Raw genomic sequence first — 15,208 nt, 5'->3', positions numbered from 1 at the left:
TGGTTTGGTGAATGCTGAAGAGAGTTTGGATAGTGGTTAGCAACAGCATAGAAATGTTGGAGGCTTGCAATCGGTAACTGGTTTAACGTGTGAACGGATCATTGGAAATAAGTGTGGACTCAGTGAGAATGGCAGGTGAATGGAACAAGGAAGCCCTGGAGAAGGAGATGATCAATTTGCAATTGGATATTGCGTGGACCTTTTTTGAATAAACCTCTGCTTATTTTCATCAATGATTTGAACCTTGTAGCAAAAAGAGAGTTGGCCCTGGCCCCCAACAGTCATAAAGAAAAGCGACCAGAATAAAGTTGCAGCTGAAGTGAGTGTCATCAGTGAGGGGCAGGAGGAATCACGTTGGTCGAAAGAACACAGATATGTTTCCTAATCTGGCGTCAGCTCTCTATATCTGTCCTGTTGTTTCATTTAAAATGGAAATCTCTAATCTTGTGTTATTCTTGGACTCAGTGCAGAAATCCATCTGCTGCTCTCAAAGGATTTGCCACCCTGTACTATGGTAAATTGTAGCATTGTTTTATTCAGATGGACAATCACTTTTCTATGACTTTAGAATCAATGGTGCACAAACAGATACAGAATCTTTCAATGTACGTTTTTCTTGCTTTGAACGTGATGTAAGAAAAGTAAGCCTCGCAAAATGTATAAACAATATTCAGTACTTCATTAGCAGTTCCACGTACAATGCGGTCACTACCTATTCACAGCTCGCTCACTCTCATTGTATTACAATCATGGCAGGAAAGTGAACTGACTGTGCCTCTTACCAGGTCACCTAGGGTCAGAGATGCTCTGCTGATATTGTATGTGTGGCACTTCCATACATGGCCCGTAAAATGGGAATCTGGCCCAGTACACTATCTGTGAAACAGGATCGGAGTCCGTACAGATAGATGAACCTTCAATGACTAAACCAGATGTGAGAATGCTTCCGAATGAGTCAAGGAGAGAAATGAGCATGCCAAGTGTTGTGCCTGATTGTCCGTTGGCAGCTTGTCTTTCCTGAACATTATTGACTGCTTTGCAGTGGCTGTTTATGCCATAATGTATATGAGATTTGGACTGTAGGCATTTCTGTTGTCTTTGATTGGGATAAAATATTAGTTGTGCTTGGTGTGTGAGTACAGGTGCTGTCAGAAGCAATGTTAATGTTATATATCATATGCAGCTTGTGGTATTTCCCCCACATCTTCAATGTTCTTCTGATCTTAAACTTCCAGTGGAATGCATCACAAGGGAGAGGGTGCCCGCAGCACTGTTCTGTGGTCTGCACTGAAGCCCTGGAAAGCCCCTGGCGCAAAAGCCTCGGGTTAGTAACTATTCACTTTATTTTGTCTAAAAATAAAAGCCTCGAGTGCATGACCCCCAAAAAGTTAATCCTGCAGATTTACTTTTATTTTTGAATCCCAGTGAAGACGAAACAGCCCTCACCGGTACTTTCTTCACTGATCTGTTTTCTTTGCACAGTATACTTTCTTCTCAATTCCAAGTATTTCTTGTAAACTCCTGTACCTTATTAAATGGCATTTGGACAGGATGTGCCAGTTAATCCCAGGAAGCTTCTTCACAACCTTCTGCCAGATTGTATCGTGCAGACTTCTGCTCATTGATGCTCTGTGCTCTGATCTAATTCAAGACTTGATGCCATTTGAGTAAGTTGTTCACTTTCTCCACACACCCAGCCAATAATACCCGCAGCACCTGGCACCACTCAGTTTATTTCTGCCCTTGATTGGGTAATAGCAGCGTTTGGCTTGTGTGGGAGCTGATGTTCCCGTGTCTTGGTAGGACAGGCCAGGAGTCATTTGAGTCGTCAAATGTCCTGTGTTTCAACACTCAACTAACGTTCGCAGCGTCAAAATGGCTTCCCTTGTGCGCAAACTTTATTAGCCAGTTTCTGAAACCAAATACATTTTAAAATCTTCGCTTGATTTACAGAAGACAATAAAGATAGTTGTAGGGCTCTTTCCTGCTCCATGCACATTTCCATCCCTTTTCCCACATACTAATGGATCAACAGTTAAGCAAAAGGTCACAAGCTCAGGTTCTGGCATGTATCAATAATAATAATCCTTGAATTTGGTACAGTGCCTCATCAATTCGTTTGGATGTCTCAAAGTGCTTCACATAACATGTTGTAAAGTGAATTTACTGTGTATTTTGTGGGCAAAACATGGCAGTTAATTGCGCACAACAATGTCCCACAAACAGTCGTGGATTGAGTGACCACATTTTTTGGGGGAAAGTGATTCGCTAATTGATTTACAACTGGGGTCCTACTTACTGCTAGTTAAACAGAAGAGTGTGGAGTAAGGAAACTTGCCTAAGGTTTTGCCACTCCTGGGAATTGAACCCGGGATGTCTCGCTTGTGAGGCAAGCACGCTAACTACAAAGCCACGGGACTCACCAAGTAACCTCATCTCAGCCCAGGTTGCGTTTTGCTGCTGTGATTGGTTTGGGCGCCCTGTCTGGGATAGTGGTTGGTAGAATTACAAAAACAATGAGTGAATGAATTTGCTCAAATTGCAACCCAGCTTGTGATTTTCATTTGACGTTTTATTTATATGGAGAACAAAGCCTGGCTAAGTTGGTAGCACTGCTCTGAGTCGGACAGTTGTAGGTTCATGTCGGGACTTTGATCTTATAATCTTAGCCGACATTTTAGTCCAAAACTGAGGTCCCATTTACCTGTTCAGTTGAATGTTAAAAATCTCATGGCATACATTGAGAAGATGAGCTTTCTCCTAGTGCACTGGCCAGCAAAAAAAAATCCAATTGTGGAACATTGCTGTGGACAAAATAGATTGCCGTGTTCGCCTACAAAATACATCAATATTCTTTACAGTAAAATGTTGCAAAGCACCTTGAGGCTCTTTCTTACATGTTAAGACGCTTTATTAAATGCAAAGCTTATTGTTATTTTTGAAGTAAATGTGTTTGGGTGTAAGATTTGGGTAGGATTGTCCTTTGGATGTGATGCCCTGGACACTGGACAATCCTGCAGACTCTCACTGTTGAGACTTGCACAAAACAAATGGCTTCTGGGATCCGGTACTAGGGCAAGTAGGAAACAGTATGCAGGTGTGTATCCCCATTTTCAGGAGAGAAGGGGGCAAATGCAGTACAACGTGGTGGGAGGAACAAAGGGTGCCATTTGGGAAGTGCAAGGTCAGGCCATAACTTTGGTGTCGCTTTTAAAATAATAATAATAATCCTTGCATTTGATATAGCGCCTTACCATGTTTTATTGACGTCTCAAAACACTTTACTTTGTAAAGTGAATTGATTGTGTATTTTATGGGTGAAACGCAGCATAAACAATCATGGATTGAGTGACCAAATTATTATTATTTTTTATTTTTGAAGGGAATATTATCCCCACTAAGCTACAGTTCTCAATGAAATTCAAATAAAAATAGAAGTATTTGATTTCATTGGTTCGAGTTTGATAGAATGCATTAGCCTGATTGACAAAAAAAACTCACAAAAATCTGCTGTCCAACATGGTCAAAGGCCACATATGGTTATCCAAAATTTCAGTTCAATAGTGAGTGTTGGTAAAACTGCAGTGTAATCAATACATGTGTTGTTCAGCTTTGACCTCCCTCTCGGTGACGAGGCATCACCTGAACAGAGTAGTTCAGTACTGGCAGTTTCCAGTGAAGCCAGGGCGGTGGTGGGAGGCTTGTCATTTTCTTTACGAAGCTGTGTTTATACTTTCCCAAGGGTATAGGTTTAATGGGAAAGTGAGAACCGGAATCCACCACCAACAGACTCAAGATGCCAGGTTGCTTTCTTTTTAAAGTTGTGAAGTGAAGGTGTCCATTTCAATCTTCTGAAAACAGTTTTTTTCCCCCCGTTTAGGTTACAAGAAATAACAGCTTTAAAAGTCCTAATGTTTCTTTTTATTGGCCTGCATAGATTACATTTCAAAACATCAAAAACATTAAGTCCCAACCAAATCCTTTTTAATACAACCGAGCCACTTCACAGAGTTTCCTATACGTTTTTTTTATTTCTTTGATTACTGACTTTCTGTTGCTACTGGGAGGTTGAGTAGATTTTTCTTCCCTATCCATGTATCTTAAAAGTATCAAACAAAAGTTTCCCCAATGTGATACTGCATATGACACATTGATCACTTACAATATTTTTGAAGAAAATTCTAAACTTTTTTAAGATAAGTTAAAAAATGTCTCAAATACGGTTAAAACATTCTTTTTACGAGTTAACTTTTTGTTTGCATTTAAAGTGTCTCCTCTTCACTCCCCACCCCCGCCAATTCTGTTACTTTACAGATATATATGCAAGATGTAATCTTGTTTACACAGTCACAAGCACATCCCAAAACCCACCTTCAGAAAAATGTTGGCATTGGAATGTGTGCGCATTTTCAGGACCTGTTCACCTGTGCACGTATCTCATTCTGTCTGGATTCATGAAACGGGCAGTGCTTGTTGTGGCATGCACTTGCAACATAACGAGCGCCAAATAAAATCAATTATACTAAAATTATTTATGTTTTATAAATCAAATTTGAGTTTAGATTGTTATTTTTATCCACTGACTTTCAGCAAAAAAAGGGTATTTGCTGGTGATAATTGATTTTATGTTCTTTATTTCTCTTGTATATATCAGCTCGTGGTCGTAAACAGTGGTGGATGGTAATGTGTCCCACTGAGCCACTGACAGGCTTTTTTTCTCTGAGACGCTACCCTGTGAGGGATACCATGGAGGGCACTATATAAATTCAAGTTGTTGTTGTTTTGGGTTCTTTCCTCACCCACATCCCTGCTCCCAATCTTTGAAATGATGGGAACTCTTGCCAAGCAGATTCTTTTGTAGAAATCTTTGCATTCGCCTACAAAACACACAGTAACACCATTTCACAGTATATCTTGTTAAGCGCTTTGGGGCGCCCTCTTGATTTGAAAGGTGCAATACAAAATGTAGGTATTATTATTATAGTTACATGTGTCAAAGCATTGGTAAATACTTCAAAGACATTTGTCTGTGAAATGTAGTATGCCTTTAGGCAAACTTATTTTTACACAGCAACATCCCACAAACAGCAAAGAAGTGCATGGCCAATTTTTTAACTGGAGTACTTCATGGCCAGGACAGTGGGAGAAACTCCATTCTCTTTTTCAATAGTACCATGGGACCTTTAACATTCACTTGAACAGGCAGACAGAGTCTCGGTCTAACATCTCATGTGAAGGACGATACCTCCAACAATGCAACACTTACCTAGCACTGCAGCGCAGTGTAAGCCTGGACCATGAACTCCAAGTCTGCAGCTGAAGTTCTTAAAAAGCAATGCAGTGCTTCCCCCGCTGGCATGTCAGCCAAGACAATATGAGCTTACAGTCCTGACATGTGATTTGAACCTATAACCTTCTGACTCGACGGTGAGAGTACTACCAGCAGAGCCAAGCCAACACCTTCGGCACCCCATGACCACTCTGCAGATTGGGTTATCATTGAGAGGAAAAGAAGAAAGCTGTTGTGCCTGGGAAAAGCTGCTGCCAAAAAAAGATGAGTGCCAATCCTGAGAGGTCTTTTGGATGTTTTAAAAGTGCAAAGAGAAAAGAAATAAAACACAAATGAATGTTTGTCGGAAAGAATGAGATCATTCAGTGAACCTGAGTGACTGCTCAGACCAGTGGGAAAATATCCACCAGCACCACAAAAAATGAATGATGAGGTTATAAAAGTCTGACTAACCAGCATTTTTTTTTCAAACCCACAGAAAGTTGGCAGCCTCTAGTTGGCCAAGTGTTAGCAGTGTATTTCAGACCCTCGCGTTTCACCATTACTTTGGTCAAGTATTTCCAGGTTCAAGCATTGTTAATCAGGTTCCAACACGTGCACAAGTGGTAATTGTTCCGTGAACTTGTGCTTCAGGGTGTGTGTTTTTCATCAATTGGTCCTGTCCCTTCATCTACACCTTCATCACATCAAGGCTCCATTTACTCCAGCATTCTGCTCATTGGACTCTGTGTTATCGCCTACACGAGGTTCCGTGAGTCAACACCGTCATCGCTTGGGTCCACTTGTTCTCCATCCCCTAGCAGATCAAATTTAAATTCCTTGTTTTCAAATCCCTCCATGGCATCCCCTCATCATTCCTTTGTCCCGCCTGCACCAGCTACTCCCTCTGCTCAGCAAACATTGACTCGCTTCTTGTACTTCACTCCATCCGTGGTGGGCCAGCTTTCAGCCGTTTTGCCCCTTCTCTTTGGAACTCAATCCTTCCGCTTTGGTTTCTCCCTCCCCGCCTTCAAAACCAATGTTAAGAATGATCTTTTTTGACTGAACTTTTGCGTTAACGTGAAAGGCGCTATATAAATGCAAATTACTGTCTGCCTGTTCTGGTGGATATAAAAAAACCTATGTCACGATTCAAACGAGAAAGGTGTCATGGCCAACAACCTTCCGAATAAGTTGGTCAATCACAACATTTGAGGGACTTTGCTCCGCCCAAATTGACAGTGGTGTTTGCCTGCAAATACACAGGCATTGTGAAGTGCATTGAGCTGCTCTCAATGTGATAGGCTCTACAACAAATGCAATAATAGCAATGATCCTTGCATTTGATATAGAGCTTTATCACATTACTGAGACAACTCAAGGAGCTTCACAGAATATATTGTAAAGTGAAGTGACCTTGTGTTTTGTGGGCGAATGTGATGGCCAGTTTGTGCACAATGGTGTCTACGCAAACAGCCCTGAAGTAAATGGCCGATTGTGATGGCCTTCTGTCATGACCCTAATATCAGGTCAGGGACAATAGCTGGAAGACCTGCAGGACAGGTCCACACCCCCACACCTGCAATCGTCTTCGACAGTGCCTTCGGCCACCCTCCCACCCCCAGCCCCTTGCCCTCCATCCCTCCTGACTCCAACTCCCAGCTCAGGTACAAAACTCCTGATTGTCCAGCGCCCTGGGATGTCTTTCCGATGTGAAGGACACTATACAAATGTAATTCGGTGTTGTTGCAGTTGGTTTTTCAGTGTGTGAATAATAATATAAAAGTAATAATAATAATCTTTGCATTTGATACAGAGCCTTATCACGTCTTCGAGACGTCTCAAAGCGCTTCACAGGATGTACTGTAAAGTGAATTGACTGTGGGCAAAATGCGAAAAATAGTTTAGAAGTGAAAAGTAGTTTAGAAGTGAAAAGAATATGACGCCAAATACTTTTCTAAGTTCAAGCTATGGAAGGATTTGAAAACGAAGAACTGAAATTCGATCCACTGGGAGATGGGGAAATTTTTTTTTGATTGGACCCACAAATCGATAATTTGTGGTTAACAGACACTAAAACTTGGAAAAGGAAAAGTCCACCGATTACCAGAGAAAGGCAACATGTTCCACAGTTCAAAGACCCAGGGAAGGAAGGAGTTAGAATCAGAGCGTGGGCATATCTCTTCACCAATATTCTCAATTAAAAAATAAACTAAAAATATTTTGTTTAGGTAATTTTGTTGATTTATTATTTGATTTATTATGCATCAGTGAAAATGGATGCAGGCATCTTGGAGTGCCTGGTATTACTTTTAATGAGAGAACTTTGACTGTGGCCATTGGTGCAGTGCACCGCCAGAGTCGCAGTGAGCAGCAGGGAGAATGAGATGAAGTCTAGAAGCAGTGTTCAGATCATGCCAAACTTTAGTTTACAAAGCCTTTGTTATTGGAGGAAGGAAAGTAAGATCAGCATTTCTGCAGCCATCCCATAGTCCAACTCACCTCCTCCCTCCCAATTTTTAAAGCCCACTTTAAGTCTTGCCTCTTTAATTGTGCTTTTGATTCCAATCACCCCGCCCACTCCCCCCATTCAGCTCGTGATCACATTTAGACATGCTCCACGGATTTGCCCACCCTACCTCTGTGACCTAGTTCAGCCCAGCTACTTCCTTCTTTATGTTGGCTATCCTATCCAGCCCACCATGGGATTCTGGGCTTCAGACATTCTGCCACCGTTGTCTGGAACTCCATCCCAGACCCCCTCTGACTCTCTCTCTCTCTTTCGTGCGGCGTTCCTCAGGGCTCTGTTCTTAGTCCCCTCCTCTTCAATATCTATATCCTCTGTCTTGGTGACATCATCCACAGACATGTGTTCAACTTCCACATGTTTGCGGATGACACCTCACTCTACCTCTCTGCCTCCAGCCTTGACTCCAGGACCATTGCTTTCCTGACAGAAAGTCTGTCAGACATCAAGTCCTGGATGAGAGCTAACTTTCTTCAGTTGAACGTCAACAAGACCGAGGCTCTCCTGATTGGCTCCTGTCAGCGCCTCCTCACCTCAGGCGCTGACAGCATCACCATCCATGGTTGCACACTACACCTTACTAAGCCAGTCTGGAACCTCAGCGTCTTGTTTGATCCTCAACTATTCCTTTCTACCCACATTTGCACTATGACCGGCTCTGCCTTCCCCCACCTCTGCAACATCGCCCAGCTCCGCCACTGTCTCACACCGCAGGCCACCGAAACCTTCATACAGTCATTACGTTCATTTCATTACAACGAGGCTCGACTATGCAAACTCATTGCTTGTCGGCCTCCCAAACTTCTATCTCCACAGGCTATAGATTATCCAGAACTCTGCAGCCCGTGTGCTCTCCCGCACCAGGCTCCGCGACCCTATCACCCCATCCTTTCCCAACTCCACTGGCTTCCCATCACACAGAGGATGCAGTTCAAGATCCTGGTGCTCACCTTCAAAGCCCTCCACGGTCTTGCTCTCCCCTACCTCTGCGACCTCCTACCATCCTGTTCGCGCCCTCTGCTCAGTGGGCTCCGGCCAGGTTCACGTCCCTCGCCTTGCTCGCACCACTCTTGGTGGGTGGGCCTTCCGCCACTCTGCTCCCACCCTCTGGAACTCCATCCCGCAATCCCTCCACCTCGTCCCCTCCCTTGCCACCTTCAGGACCCATCTCAAGACCCTCTTCAACCGTGCTTTTCGATCTCCCTGCTTCCCCCCCCGCCCTCCACCTTCCCCCACTCCAACCTCGACCTCGGGTCCGTGACTCTTTCTGTCCAGCACCTTTGGGACCTCCTCCTGATGTGAAAGCTGCTTTACAAATGTAATTTTGTTGTTGTTCTTGCTCAAAGTGCACCTTGAGACGTACCTCTTTGACAGCATTTTTAGTCATCTTTCGCCTCTTCACCTCCCTTCGGCTTCCCTCTGCTCAGTGGGCTCCGGCACAGGTGCCTAAGCTACTGTGTTAAGCGTTTTGAGACATTTTCCTGGCGTCAAAGCACAGTGCCATTCTGCTAGGCAGGACATTTGCCACTGTGGTAGGCTTTACTAAATGAGCCTCCAGAATAGTAATTGGAAATTATTCAAGGTTTTGTGGAGTGTAAAGGTGCCAATGTGGAATATTTTGTTCTGTTTTGGAGAGCTGCCTGAGACAGTAGTTTATTGTGTAGCAATTCACCCTATCATTTCAAGTGATTTACAAAATATACAGTGACTACACTTTACAATAAAATCCTGTGAAGCACTTTCAGTTGTCCTGCCAACATGAAATCAAATGTCAGGATGATTATTATTATTTCCATTCAATCAGTTTTGGTACACAAGTAGTTTGAGACAAGCAACAGCAAACAGTCATTGAGGATTTCAAAAGAATTGGTCAAATCTCACATATCCACTGAAATGTTCTGGAACCAACACTTGCAGATGAGGACTGTCCAGTGGCTATAACTCACTCACTTTTCAGAAAGTGTTTGATAAAGTTCCAGATGTGAGAATTCAGCTTGGTGGAATGAAACGTAGCTTAGATACAGAAAACAATAGGAAGCAGAAGCTGATGTCAACAGTTGAGGGTTGACCAATGAATTCTCAAGTGACCTCATCAAAGCTGTTGCATTTTCCACCAAATGTACCTCAACCCACCGTGTTCTCCATCAATGAATTCATATTACAGTGTTCAAATATGACTCCTGCTTTAGCTAATCACAGATTGAAGGATCGGAAGTGCGACAAAATGTTGTTGGTTGTCTTTTGTTGTGTACAATGAGATCCTAAAGTATTCTCTGATTCTCACTTATAAATGTCAAAAGCAGCTTTGGTGTCTGGAGCTGGTGAAGCTGGCAACTTGACACTCAGAGCTTAAAAATCAGTTTGTGAAGTTTACGATTTGATGAAGTCTTTCGGAGGATATCTTGCAGCAGAGGCTGGACATGAAGTTTACACCACGCATTTCGCTAAGTTCTTATTTCACAAATTGAATATCGTGTGCACTTCTCTTTTTGAATATAGTTTCATACAACCCAAAAAGCTGAGCCTTCCATTTTAGCTGTTCACAGGACACCCAGCTTGAGTTTGCTTTAATCAAACAATTTGTAAGGAAACTATGTTTTTTTTAAAAAAATGTTCTCTTATGAATCGAAAATCAAGAACCTTGTTTGTATGCCAGCCCTAGATACAAGATATGTGAATTATTGGTTGGGGGGGATGGGAAGGAATTGAAAGCACAATTATTATTGTTATATCAGCTTGTTTTACCTGGATGTTTTTTTAAAAAAAGCTTTCAAACTAAATGCAGCTTTAAGAATTTCTCTTTTAAAACAAATGCAGCCGGTCAGTCTCACGCACTGTATCGGGTGGCATTTCATGCCATTGATCTAGACGGATCAAAAATTTTAGAGGTGGTCACTATGGAGTCCTGTAGTTTAATGGTTAGAGCACTCGCCTCGCGAGCGAGAGGACCTGGGATTGATTCACAGGCAGGGCAAAACGTTGGCTAACTTTCCTTAGTCCACACGTCTCTGAACACCAGCAGTAAGTAGGAACCCAGTTGTTAGTTGATTGGCGGATCGCTTTCTGAGGGTAATAATCCATTCAAAAAGAAATCATAATTTGGTCACTCAAAAAAAACCTAAAAAACTCATTAAGAGCGAGAAAAAGGAGTATGAGGGTAAGCTAGCTAGGAACATTAAGTCAGATTGTAAAAGTTTTTACAAATACATTAAGAGGAATAGGCTAGTGAGGGCAAATGTAGGTCCACTTCAGTCAGAGACGGGAGAAGTTGTAATGCGGGATAAGGACATGGCAGAGTCCATAAATGGGTACTTTGCATCTGTCTTCACCCTAGAAGACACAACAAGCCTGCCAACAAGAGAGATGCACCAAAGGGATAAGGACAGGGAGCAACTTAGGGAAATTTTCTTTAGTAGAGAATTGGTGCGAGGGAAACTGTTAGGACCAAAAAGTAACAAATCCCCTGGTCCGGATGGCTTGCATCCCAGGGTTTTAAAAGAGGTAGATTATGAGATAGTGGAGGCCTTGTGTCTGATCTTCCAAAATTCCTCGGATTCTGGAACAGTCCCCATGAATTGGAAGATCGCAAATGTCACACCACTATTTAAAAAAGGTGGAAAGGAAAGGATGGGGAACTATAGGCCAGTTAGTCTCACATCAGTGATAGGAAAAATTTTAGAATCATTGATTAAGGATGTGGTAGTGCGGTATTTAGGGGAGCACAATATAATTAGGCCAAGTCATCATGGCTTTACAAAAGGGAAGTCATGTTTGACAAATCTCAAAGAATTTTTTGAGCATATTTCGAGTAAACTAGATAAGGGTGAATCAGTGGATGTGGTCTATTTGGACTTCCAGAAGGCATTCGATAAGATGCCGCATAAAAGGTTAGTCCAAAAGATAGGGGCCCATGGAATTGGGGGGAGCATATTCACGTGGATTGGGGAATGGTTAAAGGGTAGGAAACAAAGAGTAGGGATAAACGGATCCTTTTCAGATTGGCGGGATGTGACTAGTGGAGTGTCAACACAGAGGATGATATTAAAAAAATGCAGTGTGACATAGATAGGTTAGGTGATTGGGCAGGTAGGTGGCAGATGAAGTATAATGTAGGGAAGTGCGAAGTCATCCACCGAGGTAGCAAAAACAGTAGAGCGGGTTATTTTTTAGAAGGGGAGAGATTGGAATGTGTTAGCGTTCAGAGGGACTTGGGTGTCCTTGTACAGCAATCACAGAAAGTTAGTCTGCAGGTGCAGCAGCAATTAGGAAGGAGAACGGTATATTCATTATGAAAGGATTAGAGTATAAGAGTAGGGAAGTCTTGCTGCAACTGTATAGGGCCCTGGTGAGACCACACCTGGAATACTCTGTGCAGTTTTGGTCTCCTTATTTAAGGAAGGATGTACTTGCCTTGGAACGTAGATTTACTAGGTTAGTACCAGGGATGAAGGGGATGAGTTACAAGGATAGGCTGACCAATTTGGGCCTATATTCTCAAGAATAGAGAAGAGTTAGAGGGGATCTTATAGAAACCCATAAGATCATCAAAGGGTATGATAGAGTAGATAGTGGGAGATTGTTTCCCCCCCTAGTTGGAGAAACTAAGACCAGGGGTCACAACCTTAAAATCAGAGGCCAGCCCTTTCACACCGAGTTGAGGAAGAACTTCTTCACTCAAAGGGTGGTGAATGTATGGAACTCGCTACCCCAAAGGGCTGTTGACGCTCAGTCCTTGAACATATTCAAGACTGAGATAGATATATTTCTTATTGCAAAAGGGATTAAGGGATATGGGGATAAGGCAGGGTTAGGTTATTAGCTGGAGTTAAATTAGAAGATCAGCCATTATTGAATCGCGAGGCAGGCTCGAAGGGCCGAATGGCCTACTCCTGCTCCTACATGTTATGTTAAGTCAATCTACGACTGTTTGTGGGACACTGCTGTGCGCAATTGGTTGCCACATTTCACCCACAAAATATACAGTCAATTCACTTTACAGTATATTAAAGTGCTTTGAGACATCTTGAAGACGTGATAAGGCTTTATATAAAATGCAAGGATTATTATTATGCAACACTTCTTGACTGTTTGTGGGACAGTGCAAATGGGTTGCTACTTTCACCTACAAAGACACAGTCATGACACTTGCTAATCAAATGTAATGATTAATACTATTATTGCTTATTATAATCATACTCGCATTTGATACATTGTCTTTTTGTGTCAAAGCATCTCAACACATCTATATTTGTTGGTGAACACGGCAGCCAATTTGCACACAGCAGTGTCCCACAAACACCCATAATAATAATAATAATCCTTGCATTTGATATAGCGCTTTTCACGTCAGGAGGACGTCCCAAAGCGCTTCACAGAACACACTGTAAAGTGAATTGACTGTATATTTGTGGGTGAACGCAGCAGCCAATTGCGCACAGCAATGTCCCACAAACAGTCGTAGATTGAAAATGACCAATTTATTATTGTTTTTGGTTTTGGAGAGATTATTATTAGTCGTCTGGAGTAAGGAAACTTGCCCAAGGTTTCGCCCTCTGCCTGGAATTGAACTCAGGTCTCTCGCTTGCAAAGCGAGTGCTCTAACCACTGAGCTACAGGACTCCACCCATGAAGTGCATGACCAATTTTTTATCTTAAGAATTGTCAGATCCAACAATGTTATGGGATGTTTAACTCCCACCCCAATTAGTAGATGGTACCTTGGTTTATGTCTCATGCAAAAGATGACACATCCAATAATGCAGAGCCTCCCTTGGCAGCGCTACATTATCTGGACACAGTTCCTGTCTTTGTAGATTTCAAAATGGATTTCCATTCAGTAATGTTTATGTCTTCCTTCTGTCTTTCAGCTTGACCATGTAATCCGACAGCGTAACCTGTCTAGTTTGTCGCTGTTCCTGTCCTGTGCCCAGAATCAGTTATCTGGCCTGATGGAAAACCAGCTAGTCACAGAGGAACGAGAGGATAAATGACAGTTTTTAAATGAACATTGAAATGTGCAGCATCTCCAGAAATAGAGAATAATCTGACACTGTCCATTTTTATGTTTCTGTATATTTGAAAGCATTTTTTGCATATGCTGGAAAAAATTATGTTTGATTTATACAAATCAAGAAAGGCAGCAATACCATTAGCCTTCCAACCTCGGGAACTTTATATCTAGAAAGGCACTTGTACACTACGTTACAAAGTTTTTTTGAACACTAACTTTACAAACACGAGATCTTTAAGCACCACTTGTATAAAATCAAGATTACTTGAACCCACCAACTGTTCTGTTATTTACGCCGTCATTTAAGTCAAAGTGTAGGCAGACCTCAAACTTGTCTTGAGAAAGAAGAGTCTTGTAAGTCTGTTGTTGCAAGTATAGCTTACGATTGTTTCTGGAAAATATATCCCTTGTTACCAGAATATCTGATGGATTATGGCACAGTTTTTACAAGTCTCTTCTTTAGTGTGTTGTAATGCTGTAGTTGCCCAGTTAAAAGTGTTTTTCATACTTTGGTTGTTGATTTGTACCCAGGTGGAATCCATCATTGCCGTTAAATGTACTTGTGAGTGAATTTCCATGTTTTTAGATGAGGTTTCTAAGTTGACTGTGCCACAAGAAAGCAAAAGGAGGAACCATGATTGTTCCTACCTGGAGGAGGAAGGCATGCCAGTGATCAGTTACAAAGACAGGGAAAGTCATTACTTACTGCTTAAACTAGGTATCATAACTCTCTGAAGGTATTGCGAAACTTTGTCTCTTCGCAAATTTGCAGCATGACATAGTTTACATTGCAAAAATTCCTTGTGCCTGACATTGTTCTGATGTTCCAACAGCAAGTGTGATGCTGAATTGTTCTAGGCTCAACCCATCCCCCAAGAGGTTCCACATTTAATATGTGATCAATTCTGCTACAGGATCTATTTTCCAAACTTTGTTAGCCACATCTGAATTGACTTAAATATTGTTTTTTCCCCCAAGCATTGTTTTTTGTGAGAAATGGGTTTAAATTGCTTTTCGTTAACCAATGCTTGATTTTCATTGTCAAAATAAGACAAATTACTTTGATTTGAATGCTAAGATTAAAGAATTTTGCACACACCGGAGATTGTGTAGTTGTGTATGGAGAATGATCACACCAGTTCAGTCTTGCTGAGGATAAGTGTCCATTTGGATCCCAAATTTACATACATTTGACAAAAANGACAGAGTTGGTAAAGAAGGATGGGTGTATCCCTTTCAGTACTGTACGGATAAAATTGTCAGCCTGGATCCATCCCACCAAACTGTAGTGAATAAGCGTTAAGGTGGAAGAGTAATCATGGGGGGGTGGGGGGCGAACCCTATTTTGCTATTGTGCGAAAAAAAATGGCATTCAACTGAAACCACAAGGCGGGATTTTGCT

At 42.0% G+C, this 15,208-nt stretch overlaps 1 protein-coding gene across 11 annotated transcripts in view; it reads left to right on the top strand.

Moving 5' to 3' along the window:
* Nucleotides 1–14,902, top strand: part of LOC103186228 (coiled-coil domain-containing protein 91) — a 90,500-nt gene extending 75,598 nt beyond the window's left edge. For all 11 annotated transcript variants that reach the window (XM_042335380.1, XM_007905121.2, XM_007905120.2 and 8 more), the window contains one exon: nucleotides 13,664–14,902. In XM_042335380.1, coding sequence (XP_042191314.1) covers nucleotides 13,664–13,786 — 123 coding nt within the window. In that variant the 3' untranslated portion in view covers nucleotides 13,787–14,902. The remainder of the gene's footprint in view (nucleotides 1–13,663) is intronic.
* Nucleotides 14,903–15,208: the final 306 nt, after the last annotated feature.

The sequence above is a fragment of the Callorhinchus milii genome, unplaced genomic scaffold (assembly GCF_018977255.1).
Source record: "Callorhinchus milii isolate IMCB2004 unplaced genomic scaffold, IMCB_Cmil_1.0 Scaffold5, whole genome shotgun sequence".
Taxonomy (NCBI): domain Eukaryota; kingdom Metazoa; phylum Chordata; class Chondrichthyes; order Chimaeriformes; family Callorhinchidae; genus Callorhinchus; species Callorhinchus milii.
The sequence above is the reverse complement of the archived record's forward strand: the minus strand, read 5'-3'. Positions and strand labels throughout refer to the sequence as shown.